Source organism: Seriola lalandi, unplaced genomic scaffold, assembly GCF_002814215.2.
Source record: "Seriola lalandi dorsalis isolate HSWRI2012SDOR001 ecotype SW California unplaced genomic scaffold, Sedor1 jcf7180002054558, whole genome shotgun sequence".
Classification (NCBI taxonomy): Eukaryota; Metazoa; Chordata; class Actinopteri; order Carangiformes; family Carangidae; genus Seriola; species Seriola lalandi.
Window position 1 is genome coordinate 147,329 of NW_019525111.1, and position 17,500 is coordinate 164,828.

General features: G+C 47.4%; 1 protein-coding gene across 8 annotated transcripts in view; it reads left to right on the forward strand.

Annotated features, from left to right (window-relative positions):
- The window catches only part of dab1a (DAB adaptor protein 1a), a 52,494-nt gene that overhangs the window by 7,707 nt on the left and 27,287 nt on the right, over positions 1-17,500 (forward strand). For all 8 annotated transcript variants that reach the window (XM_023415774.2, XM_023415777.2, XM_023415779.2 and 5 more), the window contains exons 3-4: positions 12,678-12,817; positions 14,715-14,813. In XM_023415774.2, the coding sequence (XP_023271542.1) occupies positions 12,678-12,817; positions 14,715-14,813 (239 nt within the window). The remainder of the gene's footprint in view (positions 1-12,677; positions 12,818-14,714; positions 14,814-17,500) is intronic.

Here is a 17,500-nt window from a genome sequence, read left to right on the forward strand (position 1 = left end):
ACAGGCTGCATATGAAGAAGTATTGCCTGAAGAAGCTACACCTGTGTGACAGTGTAAGAGACGAGGTTTAGAATAGAAAGACTTTCTTGTCATTGTACAGAATATACAATGAAAACAAGTAAAGACAGAGAAAAGGACACAGAGAGAATATTTCAGCTGTACCTGCAGAACTCCACACAACAACGAAAGAAGCGTTTTGTGCAGCAGAAATTTATTTATGTTCTCTCTTCTTCTGTTTTCTTAAAGTTCCTCCAGTGTAAAGGTGTGTGTCCATGTGTAGTGTGATTATAGATCAGCTCTAGCTTCTATATTAATACTGTGAAAGTATCAAAGCCTCAGTCCACAGAGAAATGCACACAGCCTGTATTCAGAAACTGAGCCTTAAAACCAGCCGTCAGGACTTCTGGAACTTTGTGATGTCACAACAAAGCAGTCACCAAGCCCCGCCCACCTGGACCCACCATCCAAACCTTGCAGGATTTGGTTTCTCTGAGTGTTTTTACCTGAAATCTGCTATATTTTTATTGGCTCACTCAGAAAACAATCAGCCAATCAGAAGAGAGGCTCAGAGCCTCCTCTCTTCTGATTGGCTCACCGACCTGTTGTTACTAGAGCTGCAGAGAGAAGCCTGAGAGAGGAGATGTAAAACTACACTGAGATGGTTTTTATATCTTCTGATGGATCAACACTTCAAATAAAAGACAGAAGAAGAAGAAACATGGAGCTTTTATCACTTTGTAGTTTGTTCAGACGTGTAGTTTCTTTTCTTCGTTGGTATTGTTGCGGTGGATAGTCAGAGTCCAGTGAGATGCCCAGAGTGGATGTTTGTTAAATAGTATAACTGCCTGATGTTCTTGGTTATCAATAAAACATGCAGTTGACAGTCTGCCAGTACAAACACTTTCCTGTGTATATGGAATCAGAGCAGCGAGCCAGTCTGACATTAGTGAGGAGCCCAGCAGCTGCAGACAGTTTCAGCTCCACTTAAAACTTTTTTACATCTTAACGTCTGCTGATGAAGCCCGATGAACCGCGGACGCTTTCCTCTGGGGAATCTTTGAATCTCCTCTCCCGCTCTCTGCTGTGACATTACAGCGTTCAGATTTCAATAACAATGGCGCCGTGTTTACTGTAATTAGAGCGTACTTGCTGGATGTATGCTCTGCTGTTGCCCCAGCCTCCAGAGGATCTATGGTTTTCTAGTCAAAACAGGGCACAAATATTGTTGTGTAAAGCGAGCGGCGGAGACACAGCGGGTTTTATTTTACAGTATTCTAATTCAGCTCGGTTGTGTAATAGAAAAACAGATTGTTTGCAGGATTCATTCACAGCTGATGCGGCGTGAAGTTCAGCTTGTGCAGCGACTGCATTCTGACAAAAGCAAGTTCACGACAGTGAGATCTCACTGGGTGAACAGAAGTCTGTGAGTCTGGCGTTGTGCCTGTGTGGTTGTTACGGTACGTACGGACGTCGTCAGGGTTGTGAAGGAGGATGTGAGTGGTAACCGGCGGACATCCGGGTCATCTGGACCATCGTAAACACGGCAGCACTGACCGCTGTGACTGAGGATTGTGAAGTGTTGTACTGATAACGTGTGTTCGAATCGAACGTTCACTGATGTCCGTCTGTGACATCAAATACAAGTCAGAACAGCTGCCGTCGTCGGTCGGTCGCTGACGAGCGAAGACGCCTCTCGGAGGAGACGTGAACCGTCTTCAAGCGTCTCCCATCAGGTCCGGTCGCCTTTGATTCATCGTCCTTGGACTCTGCTGCCGTCGACTCGTACAGACAACCGTCATCACCACTCTGAAACATCACGACTGCGCCTCCGTGGGATTTGGCTGAGGATGTGTGGGAGGGTGTTTCTACGATGTAGCTGGCAGCCGGCGGCATGAAAAGAGTGGTTAAGGGTTATAGCTGTGCAGCTGTTAGCCTCTGTGTGTGTGTGTGTGTGTGTGTGTGTTTCTGTCGATATGTGTGGATACGTGTGTGTGTGTGTGTGTGTCTGTCGTTATGTGTGGATACGTGTGGGTGTGTGTTTGCTCGTCTCTGGTGTGCGATTAGCAAACACATTATCTTCTTGGTGTGGATATTATGCACACATTCAGTCTATCTGGCACAATCACTGCAGCCATTTACTCTGATATCTGTCCCTGGGGAATCTTGGAGCACAAACAACGGTATTTGTGTGTGTGTGTGTGTGTGTGTGTGTGTGTGTGTCTTCTATGAGAGGAAATCAGATCTGTTCCCTCCAATCAGACAGTGATTGAATTGAATTGTGTGTGTTGCTGTGGTTGTCAGTGGAGGCCAGTAGTGGATACGGGTGGAATGGGAGACGAGGACGACACTCAGCAGATAGTGACACACACTTTCCGAACATGGCTGAAACTATATTTAGAGATAACTGCCTCCTCTCTCTGTCCTCTCCTGCTATCTGCCGCCCTTCTCTCCCATCGGTTTATTTCTGGGAATTTAAGTGATCCGTCCGTCCGTCCGTCTTCTCTTTCACCAGTCTGTGCCCTCGTCTCTTTTATCCATCCGCCTTTTTTTCCCCCAGCCCTGTAGGGTGAAGGTGATGAGATGAAACCCACATCCTCTTTCTCCAATGACACACTCCTCTGCCCTTTATCCCACAGTGTTCACAAAAAACTTCATCCGAGCTTTCAGATGTGACCACAGAGAATTAGCATTCAAAACGCAGAGAAAGAGAGAAAAATGTGTATCAGTGAAAGCCTTTTATTTGCTTTCCTGAGTCTTGAACTGTGTGTGTGTGTGTGTGTGTGTGTGTGTGTGTGTGTGTGTGTGTGTGTGTGTGTGTGTGTGTGGCTGCGGTAGATTGTGTGCTCTGTGATCCTCTCAGTATGTTCAGCTTAGTCCTCTCCTCCTCACTAGTTGGCCAGGCTTTGCCCACCGCATCACTAACGACAGTCTCCATAGCAACAGTTTGCTCCCTGCTCATAATTTGCACAAAAGGAAGAACGTCCCAATGTCACCCGGGGGCTGTAATAGAGGCCGATCCTCTCAGCCCGCTGCGCCGGTCGAAGGATTGTGCGTTGAAGGGTCGTTTCTTATTGGTTAGAGGCGGACAGGCTCCAGGAGCTGAGGGAAGACTGTCAGCTCTGTGAGACGCACGGAAACTGATCATAATCTAACTCGTTTTTATTTTGTGTAGTTTACCTCTTGTAGTTAGTGTCAGTGACTTAAAGGGCCTGTGGACGTGTTGTCCTCTGGTCTTTATTTTCTTGACTTTCTGTCTCACTCAGGGAAGGGCACTGGAACCTGGAGAGATCAGAGTATTGATAAGCTCTGACGTTATCGGTTCTGCTCTCGGTACTTGAAAATTTAAGAAAACAGATTTCTTGTTTACTATTTCAACATAAAAGTTCTCCTGCACATTTTATCACCAACTGTGTTTCTGACTGAGACATCTGTCTGTGAATGATGTTTTCACTGTTCCTCATCCAGAGGAGAGACCTGTAATCAAGTGAGAAAATAAGCACAGTGAATTCTGTCATCAGTAAAGTACCGGATCGATAAAAGTAGTAGGACCATTAAAATCTTAACGATATGGATCCCTAATCACACTGATGTGCAGGTGGAGGTGAAGCTCCAGGATGTGCAGCAGTGCACCAACAACAGGCAGGAGGGAGAAGACCGCTAGCAAGCCGACATGGACGTAAACCGTGCAGATGTCTGAATTCAGCCTGGCAGGTATTTTAGGAGGAGGAAAACGCTCTTGACGTGTTTATCAGACCTCAGGGATGTAAGCACGAGTCTGTTCTGTTTTTCAGAGTCATTGTTAGTGTTGTAGGAAGAGGTTTGTCTGAGCCGCTCCGTCAGCCTCTGAGTGGGCGGGTCCGTGCACAGGTTTGACTGACAGCTGACAAACGGGCTCCTGCAGCTGGACACACAGCAGCGATCCTGAGGATGTAACATCCGTGTCCGTGTGCTGATGTTTCTCTCACAGACGAGACGACGTGGAATTTACGAGGCAGATCTATTTAACTGCTAACGGGGGGAAAAACAACAAAACAAGTGATTTGAATTCGGTTGGACGTGGAAGTGGAAGTGAAGAAGTATTTACACAGAGAGGAGATGAGACACAGACAGACTCTGGCAGATGGCAGAGTTTCCTTTTCATTTTCATGCTGTATGATGTTCTTCAGTCCTCCTCGGCTCCATCCCTCTCTTCCAGGACCCTGGCTGAGGGAACGAAGGGAGAGGGTTCATTACGCAAGATGAGACGCAGGAAGATAGAGAGGGGGACGGACAACAGCTTCAAGTGCTTCCATATTTTGGCAGAGATGACAGACATGAGAGAGGGCTTTGTTCTGGCACTCGCCTCGGCATGAAAGGACGCATGCTGTGTTTCGAGGAGTTACCTGTGTTTCCTAATGCTTTGAAAGAAGGGCCTCTAGTGTTCGACAGTCACACACACACACACACACACACACACACACACACACACACAGGGACATATGCACAGAAGCACGCCTCCTGTTCACACAGATTGTGGGATTTAGAAGACAAATACTTTTGACACTTTTCAGTCAGCTGTGTCTTTGAAAGTTTGAACAGACTAAATAGTGTGTGTGTGTGTGTGTGTGCGCGCGCGTGTGTGTACGCAGATGAGGGACTGAGAGAAGAATGACAAGGACAGGAAGTGTGTGTTCTTCCTTTGATGAAGGGAAGTAATCAGAGGAAGCTCACGATGACGAGCTCAGAGAGCGACCCATTTTTTTTTTTGCAGCACTATATGAACATTTATGCAGAAGTGGAATTGAGTGTGTGTGTGTTTGTGCGTGTGTGTGTGTGTGTGTGTGTGTGTGTGTGTGTGTGTGTGTGAGACAGTACAGTCCACGGGGGAAACTGCTTCAGCGTTGCATGACAGGATGCTAGCGGCTTGTTTACACAGGCCCCCCCCCCCCCCGATGCCTTGACAGAGCCCAGAAACCACACAGCCGCACACACAGACAACACAGATACACACACACACACACACACACACAGATATACACACACACACACACACGCATACGCACATAGACACAGCTTCGTGGACACTCACATGTTCCCCTTCGTTAGTGAGACCAATTACCTTGTAATTAAAGCCAGGGCGAGAAACAAGCTTTGCCACCGAGAGTCCTGGATAGACAGAGGGATGCTGGGTAGAGGAGATGAGGACTGAGAGAGGGAGGGAGAGAGAGAGGAAGAGAGAGAGTGAGAGAGAGAGAGAGAGAGAGAGTCAACAGGATCATGCTGCAGAGCTGCTATTGGCTTCTTATTGAATGCGGACAACAGTGAAAGGATGAGATGAAATGAAAAGCTAGAGGAGATGATTAAATCATCTTATTCCCCTATAGAACATGCTGTGTGTGTGTGTGTGTGTGTGTGTGTGTGAGTGTGTGTGTGTGTGTGTGTGTGTGTGTGTGTGTGTGGGAGATGAGACTCATTTCCTGGGTTGATGACCGCTGCCATCAACATCATCCGATCCAGCTTCCACTCAGACTCGAGTCTTACTCCCTCCTCATCCTCAGGGTGTGCGTACAGCGCGCTGCGTCTCTCCGAGTGTCTCTTGTCTCTTATGGTGAAAATAATAAACTGAACCCAGAACACATGCGCTCTGAGAACAAGCTGAGACACCAGGCGGGGAGCTGAGCCGCTTCTGCTCTTTGTTCTTCATTAAAAGCTTCAAGCGTTTCCTAAAATTCTTCTTCACTTGCACATACCAGTGAGAGAGCATGAAGAGGAACTCCTGCCAACACAGTGCTGTGCACACTCACAACAGCCCTCAGTGGCTTTGTGGCTCAAAACAAAGATTCATGCACCAAAACAACAACAACAATAACAAAAGCGGGTCCAGGCCCACGGCGAGCGTGTGCTGCAGCGACGCCTCCTTCACAACACCATACGGCGGAGATGAGAGACAAAGTTAGAGAGTAACAACTCAATATTATCACTCTTTACACAAGGAGGTGTCTTTGTATTTACTGGGTTTTCACCAGTCAACACTGGGAGGTTCTCCTCTCTGAACGCAACCACAAACACTTCAGTCTTTATGGCTGTTACTGTGACGACGGGTCTGAAGATGCTGATACATCAGTCACATCCAGTCAGCTGTATCTGTGGAGCACAGTCAAACAGCTGGAGCCCAACAGGACAATTAAAATAGATAAGAGCGAGTAAGACTAATGTGTAGAACAAGTTAAACAGGAGGAAAGCTTGTAAATACTCTGTAACCAGAACATGTAAACACACCAACAAAAACAAGAAAACAACAACAGGCTAAAAGGTCAGCTAGCTGAGTGAATAAAAACCTCTTTAGCTTAGAGAGCAGACGGAGGGAGGACATCTGATTTCTGTTGGCAGCTGGTTCCATTGTGTTGGAGCAGGAACTGCGAAGGTGATGGTGCGACGTGGAGGAGGGAGGAGCTTCAGATCTGAGAGATCCAGGAGCCAATGAATGAGGTCAGGGGGTGTGAGGCGGAGCCTGGTCATTAAGAGCCTTAAAGTGATCGGCAAGGTCAGCGAGGAAGACAAAGACCACTGGCCTCTTTATTAGGTACACCTGGACAGAACTAACTCCCCGCAAATATGGCCGTTCAGTTCATCGTGACACGACACGACAACACATCCCAAGTCCGAACAGGAGAGGGAAAGAAATACTTGATACGAGTGATTCTCCAACTCAAACCTAGTATCCTAGAAAATTGGGAATATAAGGATAAAGATTTAAAAGCATATTTTATACCGAGTCACATTTTCTCTCATTAAAAAACGGGAAACAAAAGCCATTTTACTTTCAAGTTGAAATCTTTCACATCATATAAAACAATACTGAGTCTTTCTGAGTAATTCAGTGAGTCTGTCAGTCCAACCTCAGGTCCGAACTCTCCTCTGTCTGCTTCTGCAAAGTCACCTTGACAAAGAGTGTGGGTGTGTGTGTGTGTGTGTGTGTGTGTGTGTGTGTGTGTGTGTGTGTGTGTGTGTGTGTGTGGAACGGTAATGGACAGTGTGTTGCGTCTGTCCCTGATGTATTTCTCTCTAATTTGCTGTGTTTTCTGCCACAGAGGAGAGCTGCCTGCCTCAGGACACACTTGCGTGCACACACACACACACACACACAGACACACACACACACACACACACACACAGCTCAGGTGTGTGGCTGTCGTCCGGGTCGGAGGGAGCAGTGGGAGGTGGAGCTAGGGAATCAAACAGCGTCTCACAGGTTCGTTTCATGATGTCGACTCTGCAGGTGAAACGCACCTTTCTTCTTGCGGAGGAGACAAATTTGTCATAATGATGAGCCAGAGAAGTGGCATCAGAGCCCACAGGCAGAACACAGATTGTTTAGCGTAACCCTCGGTAGCGCGCTAACAGCTCAAAAGAAGCGTCTTCATTTGCCGTGTTGCAAATAAGACAGAAAAATGCACATCAGCAAAGGCTCAGCGCTCGTTTGTCTGATGAGTGGCAACAGCACTTTATCATCTCATTTTACACCCGGCGTTTCACTTCAGCTACTGCGCTTGTGTTTTCTCTAACGCGTTCATCTGCGTACACTGAACCAAGTGTGAGCCTTTGTGTGCCAAATCAATCTGCCAGAATTAAGCATGGAGCTGAAGGGAGAACGTGTTGTTTTCTTGGCACATGCTGTTTGTGGGTTTAGAAGAGTCTGTGTGAGAGTGGGTATGAGTGAGTGCTTCATCTGAACAAGTCTCTGATAGGTAAAGAAAACACACACACACACACACACACACATTGGGTTTGGAAGCAGGATTAATTGGAGAGTAACTGCCGGGTTCCCTCATGAGCTGTTGAGTGTTTGTTGGGAAGCGTCCCAGCTGCAGTGAAGAGCCTCTGGGTGCCGCTTCATCTGGAGCACCATGAAACCAGCTCCACACGTGACCAGCCGCCGCAGACGCCACACGCCTGCAGGAGGCGGCGGCCGAGCGGACCGCTGTCCAGACTCGCATCAACGCTTCACGTCTCGCATCGTTTGTGAGACGCATCAGGAGTGACGCCAACAACTTCCTGTCTCCAATCAGACATCAAACAGAAGCTGCTGCTTCTCTCCCTCAGTCTCACCCACTGGCCTCAAACTAACAACCTCAGTCTCTAATGTGAGGAGCTGCACCACTGAAGGTCATGTGACACGTCTGGACAGCAGCGAACCAGTTCAGACCAGCAGAGTTTTATATCAGCTTGTAAAGTTGCCATGGTAACGGTCAGTTCTAACAAGATTCATTGATGATTGAAAGGAAAATCTCCCTCGTATAACCTGGGTGTTACATTTGTAGTTTGAGCTTCTCCTTCACGTCAAAGTGACCGGAAGTCGTTCATTCTCCACGTGAGCCGGCGCCTCTTGGCAGCGAGCGACGCCTTGAGCGGCGTGGGCGTCGGAGAAAATTGAAGACCGGGCAACTTTTTGGTAATGAGCTGTGAAGTGATAGAAGTGCTCCCTCTCTAGAGAACACAACCGTGTGAACTTTGGTTCCCGTCAAACATTTGTTCCCGAGAACACATCGACATTATCTGTTTGCTTCACAGAGACGTGAATGAAAGAAACGATGCGTGGACAGAGGCGGCGTCTGGCACTGTAGGTGTTCCAGCTGAGGTGGTGAAGAGAAGCCTGTAATATATTTTGCGATAATGGGAGGGAACTGCGTGCTAACTAGCGTCATAGCATGGAAAACAGTGTTCTAGCCTTTAGTTGTGAACAGTTGGCAAAAAGACACCGGTCGACGTGTCTGTTTCCTTTGCTATCTGTCCGTTTCATCCACGCCATCTCACGCCAGGTGAGCCGGAGCGTCTGTTCTCGTTCACTCACATCTCACCAGGTTTCAATGCTGTCGCTAAAACTAGTCGTAGTGAGTTGGAATCTTTTTGTCTAACAATATATATCCAGAGAAAAAATAAATCTGATATCAACATGTATGTGATTCAGATGAAGAGACAGAGAGGGGCTGGAGGAGGGTGGAGGGGGGAGCAGCTGAGAGAGAGTGATGGAGGGGCACAGAGGAGGCAGGAGGTTACAGTTGCCAGAGGCGATGCTAGAGGCTTCCCTGAAGGGTTACACATCCTGTACCGGCAGTCACCCGCCATCTATCACCTGTGGAGGAGTGTGTGTGTGTGTGTGTGTGTGTGTGTGTGTGTGTGTGTGTGTGTGTGTAGGAGTCGGGGGTTCTGCCTGTCATAACATTCTAATCCTGAGTGACATTTATCCGATGGAGACCTCGCTCATTCATCCATCCATCACATCCTATTCCTCCTCTCCATCCTTCGCTCTGCGCTTAATGTCGCCCCTCCCTCTCTGCTTGTTGCTTCAGACAGACAAACACACAGACACACACACACACACACACACACAGACACACACAGACACACAAACACACAAACACACAGTTATAAGGTACAAACTGTTTTACTGTAGAATAGAAAGCTGAACTCCAGATGTTACAGGTGTGGTTTGTCATATTTAGTGCTTGGTTTTATACATAAGTTGTGCAGGTGTGTGTGTGTGTGTGTGTGTGTGTGTGTGTGTGTGTGTGTGTGTGTGTGTGAGAGCAGGGGAAACATTCAGTCTGCTGTAATTAAATGTCTGATATTGCTGTGACCCCACTGAGCTTCAAACACAACTAATGAAAGAATCTTCCATTTCATCTGTCATGGCTGATACACACACACACACACACACACACACACACACACGACAGACAGACACACACAGACACACACACACACAGACAGACACACACACACACACACACAGACACAAGGAGGCTTTTCATGGAACATGCTCCCAGAAGGAACTAATATAAACCACTAAGCAGGAGAATAACTGACCCTCTGTTCTCTCTTTCTTCCCCTCTTGGCCTTTGTTGACTTCTTCCTCTCTGCTCCTCTTCCTCCCTCTGCTCCTCTTCCTCTCTGTGCTAAGTATAGCAGCAGTAATGGTGATGGATGCAGATGGAGGGAGCTGGTCTTAAATGTCAAACTCAAATGAAAACCACTGTGTTGGTGAGAGGAGAGCAGCTTGAATCATCCACTGTTATTTAACACTCGCACATTTACATACACTGCACACACACACACACACACACACACACACACACACACAGCTGACTGTAACAATAAACAACATGGATCCTCAGATTAGTGAATAAAATATTCATGGAAATATGAATCAGTGCAGGATTCCCTTCAAACAATCAAATCAAGTTTGTGTTTTACAATTAAAGAAATGTAGCTGTTCCATTAGTGTAATTAAAAGTATCTCATTTAATCATATTTTAAAGCTCCTCCAGTGTAAAGGTCTGTGTCCATGTGTAGTGTGATTATAGATCAGCTCTAGCTTCTATATTAATACTGTGAAAGTATCAAAGCCTCAGTCCACAGAGAAATGCACACAGCCTGTATTCAGAAACTGAGCCTTAAAACCAGCCGTCAGGACTTCTGGAACTTTGTGATGTCACAACAAAGCAGTCACCAAGCCCCGCCCACCTGGACCCACCATCCAAACCTTGCAGGATTTGGTTTCTCTCAGTGTTTTTTCTCTGAGCCTCCTCTCCTCTGATTGGCTCACCGACCTGTTGTTACTAGAGCTGCAGAGAGAAGCCTGAGAGAGGAGATGTAAAACTACACTGAGATGGTTTTTATATCTTCTGATGGATCAACACTTCAAATAAAACACAGAAGAAGAAGAAACATGGAGCTTGAACTGTTTTAGACATGATGACGTCACATCTACAGTGTCATCTGTTTGGTTATAGTCGTGACAAGGTCTCTCTGCTGATGTTTTATGAACGAGGAGTGAGCTGTTTGTGTCAGTGTGAAGGAAACTTGTTTGTTGACAGTAAAACTTTGACAGTGAACTTCCTGGTTTGTTTTCAGCTGCTGTTTCAGCTCATTCACATGTGAATGAAATATGAGCCGTTTCTTTTACACACAGCAGCAGTCGAACGTTTCATGTTGTTGATGCATTGGGAAGAGATGGAGGGTTGGAAGGATGTTGGGGGGGGGGGTGTCATCATCGCTGCTTGTGTGCACGTGCACTCGCCTGTTTCACAGCACTGTTTTAAGTTTAATGAAGGCAATATTTAAACGTCTTCAAACATGTCTGTGTTGAACAGAACAATCCTCCGGTGGTTTAATCACTTACTCTCATCTCAGCCCGACTGAGACGTGACACAATAGCGAGCGCCGCCGCCGCCGCTCCCTCTCACCCTCTCCAAAATAAGGACAGATGTTTCTCAGCTGTCTGGTCTCTGAGGACTTTGATGCAGAGAGTAATGACTTACTCCAAGTAGGACGGTGGCTGAGTGTGTGTCTGTTCAGTGACTCAGAGGAACGAGCTCATACACACCCTACAGTGTGTGTGTGTGTGTGTGTGTGTGTGTGTGCGTGCAGGTGTTATTTTTTATTAATGGAGAACAGAGTGAGGACTTTTTATTTGTCTTTAAGTGTTTTCCTTCACAAGGGAAAAGATCTTCAGAACCAATGAGGATCCACAGGCGCTGATCTCCAGCAGCCTGAACAGCTGGTGATGTGCGGCAGTCACAGTGTGGAGCTGTTGTCACAACAGCCTGAGAATCTGGTTTATTTTATCCTGAAACGGTCCGGCCTCTAGAATCCAGTGTAGAACGATTTAATGGCGGTGATGCGAGTGCAGATTGAACATGTGCGCGTTGGTGTGGGCCAGCAGACGAGGAGGAGGGAGGGGACACATCAGTGTTGGACACAGATGATTCAGTAGCGTCACACAGCACAAAGCTCTGGTCTGTGGTTAAAGGGCTCAGTTCTGCTGCAGTGCTGTAGGGATGCTGCGAGAATGGAGGGAGTGTGAAAGAACGAGTAGAGGAGGAGTGGGACCTCTCCATCACTCAGACTACGACCTTCCAAGAGTCACGCTGTTATAGAGTACAGAACTAATGCCTCAATATATTATCTGAATATGCTGCATTATCATTATGCCTCTCCCTCTCAGTATCGCTCTTGCAGTCTTTCCCTCACACATGCACACAATGCAGAGACACACACACACACACACAGATGCAGGAATGTTTCCTCTATACAGTGTTTGATGATGAAACGCTGGCGCACTGCAGGTCAGACACAGAGAGAGCGAGTGAGAGAAAGATGGAGAGAGCGCGGTGGCAGAAGAGGAAGTGAGTTTCAGCTTCACGAGCGACGGCGTCACTTCAGGAGGTGACACAGAGACTTCCTGGACAAGAGCAAGGTCAACATAACACGCGCCATCGCCGGCACTCGTTAATGCATGCGCACAATACCAACAATGTCCCACACAATGGGGGGGGGGGAGAGAGATAAGAGCAAAATGTCACAGCATTATTTTTGCAGGAGAACAGCCACAGTTTCAGCTCTGAACTTCATTGATTCACGTGTCTGAATGTATTGACCGCTGTCATTCACATGATCCCACAGTTCAATGCTCCGATCGGACTCTGTTGCATAATAAGATGTTGCTAACGTCGGGAGCGCTGACCTCTGCCGCGCCTGTGTTTTTGTAAGATTACTGTTCAGGTCTTCGTGGTCCATGTGATTGATGGTCCTCAGGTAATAGCCCCGGTCTGAGGCTGATGGAGGACCTTGACTGGAAGATGTACTGTTGACTGCAGTGTGTGTGTGTGTGTGTGTGTGTGTGTGTGTGTCTGCAGGGCAGGATCGCAGCGAGGCAGCTCTCATCAGGCGTTTTAAGGGCGATGGCGTCCGCTACAAGGCCAAGCTCATCGGCCTGGACGAGGTCACTGCCGCCCGGGGAGACAAACTCTGCCAGGACTCCATGATGAAGCTTAAGGTAAGGGAAGTGTCTGCTGATGGAGCCTCAATTAAAAGTTTACTTGCTCCTTTAATTCACAAGCTTAAAGCTGAAGTGACTTCAACATATGAATAATGGAACATCTGAACTATAGCTGCATTAACTTCCACAACCCACAAAAAACCAGCGAACATTGGACAGTGGAGGAAGACGAGGAGGAAGTGAAGCCGTATGGATGAGACGGAGATCGGGGGAAATGTGTCATTAGCAAGGACAGGAACAATTAGAGGGAGAGGTAGACAGCAGAGGAGAGGAGGCACATAGGCAGGGAATCATTCGGATGATGAGGGAGGAGAAACAGGGCGTGGCTTTTATTAATTAATCCTCATGAACATGTCAAACGTCCCCACACCGTCCGAACCAACACAAAGATCCTGCCTCTTCCCTCTGCGACTGTAAGTGTGTGCAGACGGAGAGTTTGAAGAGCGCCTCATTCATTATTAATTGTCATGTAACACACGGGGTCCAGTCACTGCGGGATATATTCAAATTGAGGAAATTACATTTATGGTTTGTTTATGTGAAGTGAAAACTCTCCAGCCGAGGCCCAGAAGGGTGAGAGGAAGAGAGACAGCTCATTGATCAAACAGCCTCCCTCCTCCTCATTTATTCAGACAGGAAATCCATCAACTCTTTTTCTCTGATCTCTCCACCTCTTCTCTCACACTGCTCCTCCCTCTCCTGACACGTCCCGTCCCCCCCCCCCTCCTCTTCTTCTTCTTCTGTGCCTCACCTGTGAGAGGAGGTGGGCTGAACATCGAGGGGAAACTACACCTTTAGATTCACTCCTAGTTATAAACCACTGTCAGAATACGTTCAGTTCGATTCATGAGGTGTTGCATTTGAACTTCTTTGCTCAAGTTATTGATTACCTATATTTCCCTTAATGCCGTTCAGCAGTCTTAAGATATGGTATTAAAGTGAGAGTTGTGGTTATCTGACGCGGGGCTGTGTGGGGCAGTTATCTGTAGTCTGCTGCTGTGGACGGGGTCATCTGCAGAAATGTGTTTGAACCACTTTGAAAAACAGGAAAAAAACAAACTGATGTCAGTTTAAGTGTCGCTTTATTTTGAAAATTTTCACAGCTTTATCTGCCGTCAAACAGCCTTTTACTTTGGAAAGCTCAGCTCAAACAGCTGATCTGTGGAGTGATACGATGGTTGCACTTGTGCGTAGAAATACGGTCGTTCACAAACTGTACTTCCAAAGTAAAGGGCTGTCTGACCGCAAGATGAAGCAGTGAAAATCTTCAAAATAAAACGACACTTCAACTGATGTATTTTTTTTAAGTGGTTGAAACAGGTTTTTGCAGATGAGCCCGTCCACAGCAACTCCTCATCAGCTCCTGCTGCTCCTTTAAACTGTAGCTGAGTTCCTCACATCAAACTACCTGAACTCTCAGTTCAAGTTTCAGCTGAACAGAGTAAATGTATCTTCATACTGGACATGTTGTTTTCCCACCTTCGATATCTTTGAATGTTTCAAAGCGTCCAGACGAGACCGTTTACTGTCATCTTTCCAAATAATGTCGATCTCTAACCTGTGGGTCAAAGTGGAATCTACCGGTATTCACAAATACTTCCTTCAGTGTACTGAGCTCAGGAGGCTGCTGAACCTTTCTTAGTCTGTCTAAAGTGATTCCAGTATGTGATGTTATTGCTCCTGATGTCGACAGGTCTGTAAAACAAAAACATTATCCACAAAGAAGATCGTCTTTTAGATTCAGAGGTCTGACGCCCCCACGAGCAGCTCCTCATCACACTGTGCATGTGCTCCTGTCCTGCCTCTAACACTGTTATCTGCTGTGTGTGTGTGTGTGTGTGTGTGTGTGTGTGTGTGTGTGTGTGTGTGTGTGTGTGTGTGTGTGTGTCCGCAGGGTATAGCTGCAGCAGCACGGTCTAAAGGAGAACACAAACAGAAGGTGTTTCTGACTGTCTCCTTTGGAGGGATCAAGATCTTTGATGAGAAGTCAGGGGTAAGTGTGTGTGTGTGTGTGTGTGTGTGTGTGTGTGTGTGTGTGTGTGTGTACTTGTGTGTGTGTACTTGTGTGTGTGTACTTGTGTGTGTGTGTGTGTGTTTCCTCTGTTAATGAGGCATCTCCATGAGAGGGAGGGGCCCCTGGGGAAATCAGGAGGCCCTAATTGAAACCCAGAGAACAAGGCCTCAGTAGATGAGAGAACATGGCCGTCCCATTGTCTGTCTCCCTGCGAACAACGACAACACTGGTTTCATATTATGCTCCTGGATTATTCTTTTTCCATCTTACACAGCTGCTTTTCCGCTTGACCGACTGGATCTATTCAGGCTCCGCTCTCGCTGTCCGTCAAACAGTTCACCGCCCATTTTCCCACCGTCCAATGAGACTTTAGAATCACCACCGCCTCTCAAAAGCAGCAATAACTGTGCAGGGGTTCGTGTTCGTGCGGCTGACGGCGAGACACATTGACAACCCGGAGACTTACGATCGCAGCACCAGTCGCACGGAGACACCTGGTGGACAGACTGAATCCAGTTGTTAAATGCTGTAGCAGAATGAATAAACTCGCCGCCCGAGGGAAAGTGACAAATCGAGCGTGGTCATTATTTTATTTAGTTACTTTTTTAATTTCTGACTGCAGGATCCTCTGACAGGTATTATCGAGGTTCAGTCTCCCAACTGCCCGTACCTGTCTCTGTATCCTTCAGCAAGAAATATAGAGCCTACATTCCCCAGGATACTTTGTGCTGAGGGTGGAGGACGACATCACTAAACAGGCGGTTCTCCTTCTTTTGGTGTGAAGAGTGTAAAATGAAAAGCCCCATTACATCCCAGAAACTTTAAAAGGAAATCAGTGTGAAGCTGCTCGGCTCAGTCTGTTCACTAGACCTTTCATTTACTGTAGCAGAATTATTTCAAAGAGGCCATACGGCATTAACATGTGCCGTTTGTGTGTCATGTAAATAGGCAGTGTGTGTTTGGCTCTGGTCCGTCCGGCTGTCAATAAACTGATTGTGAACGCAGTCTGGTTTAGACACAGTGTGAAGCTCGCCGCTCGCCACCTGGCTTTAGTGGCTGACATGGTAAGCCGGAGATTTACACCTCAATAGGAGCTGGATGTTAGTGACACTGTGTGTGTGTGTGTGTGTGTATGTGTGTGTGTGTGTGTCCAGCAGTAACTCAAACGTGTGGGGTATTAGACGGGCAGGACACGGTCACCAGCGTCCTCCCACACGGCGGCCATATTGCACGCAGCCAAAACTCATCCCTCACGAGTCCAATCCTTCATCCCTCTTTTTATAACCCTCATTCCTCTTCGTCTCCTTCTCTTTGTCGGTGCCTCAAACTCTTTGCACCGAGGGGTAAAGAGACAGAACAAGAGGCAGACACAGACTGAAACAAGAGGAGGACGGGAGGGAGAAGGTGAGAGGAAACAAGGACGTGACAAAGGAGGGAGGGAGGGAGGGAGGGACAGAGACAGACTGAACCAGAGTTGGAGGGATAGGTGGAGAATCAGTGAACATATGTCAGAGTAAAGCTCTCTACAGGGAGACCGTGTCCTCTGTCTCTGCACATTAATATTAACCATAGAAATGTGCTGTCCTTACTATCAGTCCTTCAACCGCTCCTAATGGTGAGGGAGGGAGAGAGAGAAGGAGGGAGGGAGAGAGAGATAGGGAGGGAGGGAGGGAGAGAGTGTCTCTGCTGAGGTTCAGGGATCTTGACAGTCTCATTCCCCTCCTGTGCATCCGTCAGCCAGATGGGCGGATGGATGTATGGGTGAACAAATGGATGGATGGCCTCTCTCTTGGAGGAGGGAAGGTCGTGCAGGGTGGAGGGAGGTGGTGCTGGAGATGGAGGAGGAGAAGATGGGAGACATTAATCTAGCAGAGGGCAGAGCAGCACGTCTCTCTCCCGCTCTGTCAGCCTCCGTCTGAAGACACGCATGTACACACACACACACACACACACACACGTGCACGGGCGTCTGGTCAGGGCCGCTGCACCACATCAGGTCAAGATCTGAGAGTGACGGGCTGAAGTTGCCTGGGGGGGGGGGTCTGTTCATCAGACAATATTAAAGAAGTACACGGAGGAAAGTTCTTTAAACTCCCCCTCCTCCTCCTCCTCCTCCTCCTCCTCCTCCTCCTCCTCTCTCCTCGATGGGGAACATCATGAGGTCAAGGAAAGATGTGAAGGAGGAGTCAAAAGGAATCAGACTGCAGTGAAATATAGATTTTTATATTTGTAAGTAGCTTTTTATTCTGGTGGTGTTTTGTGAAATGAAATATAGTTGCTCTTCATGATGAGGATGTGAAGGAGATCTATATTTATAGATTTGGAGCTCAGTTGGATCAGACAAGGATTTCCATATGTTTTGAAACTGCAGTGGTGTGTGTTGCTTTAAATGTTACTGCTGCAAGGAATTGTGGGACAGCATTTTGTTCTTTCCTTTGGTCAAGGAAGCTCTGGTGTTTCCTCTGCTAAAGGAGAGTAGTGAGGAAGCAGTGAAGCTCCTTTCCTCGGCTCTGATCACGGAAGGGGGTCGAGGTCAGAGGGTGAGATGAACTGAGGGAGTGAAGCTGGAGGGAATGGATCACACTTCAGATAGGAAGATCTCAGTGGAGCATCAACGTGTCATTGCCCCCTGACCCCGAGCCCCCCCCGCGCGGTTTCTGTAATGA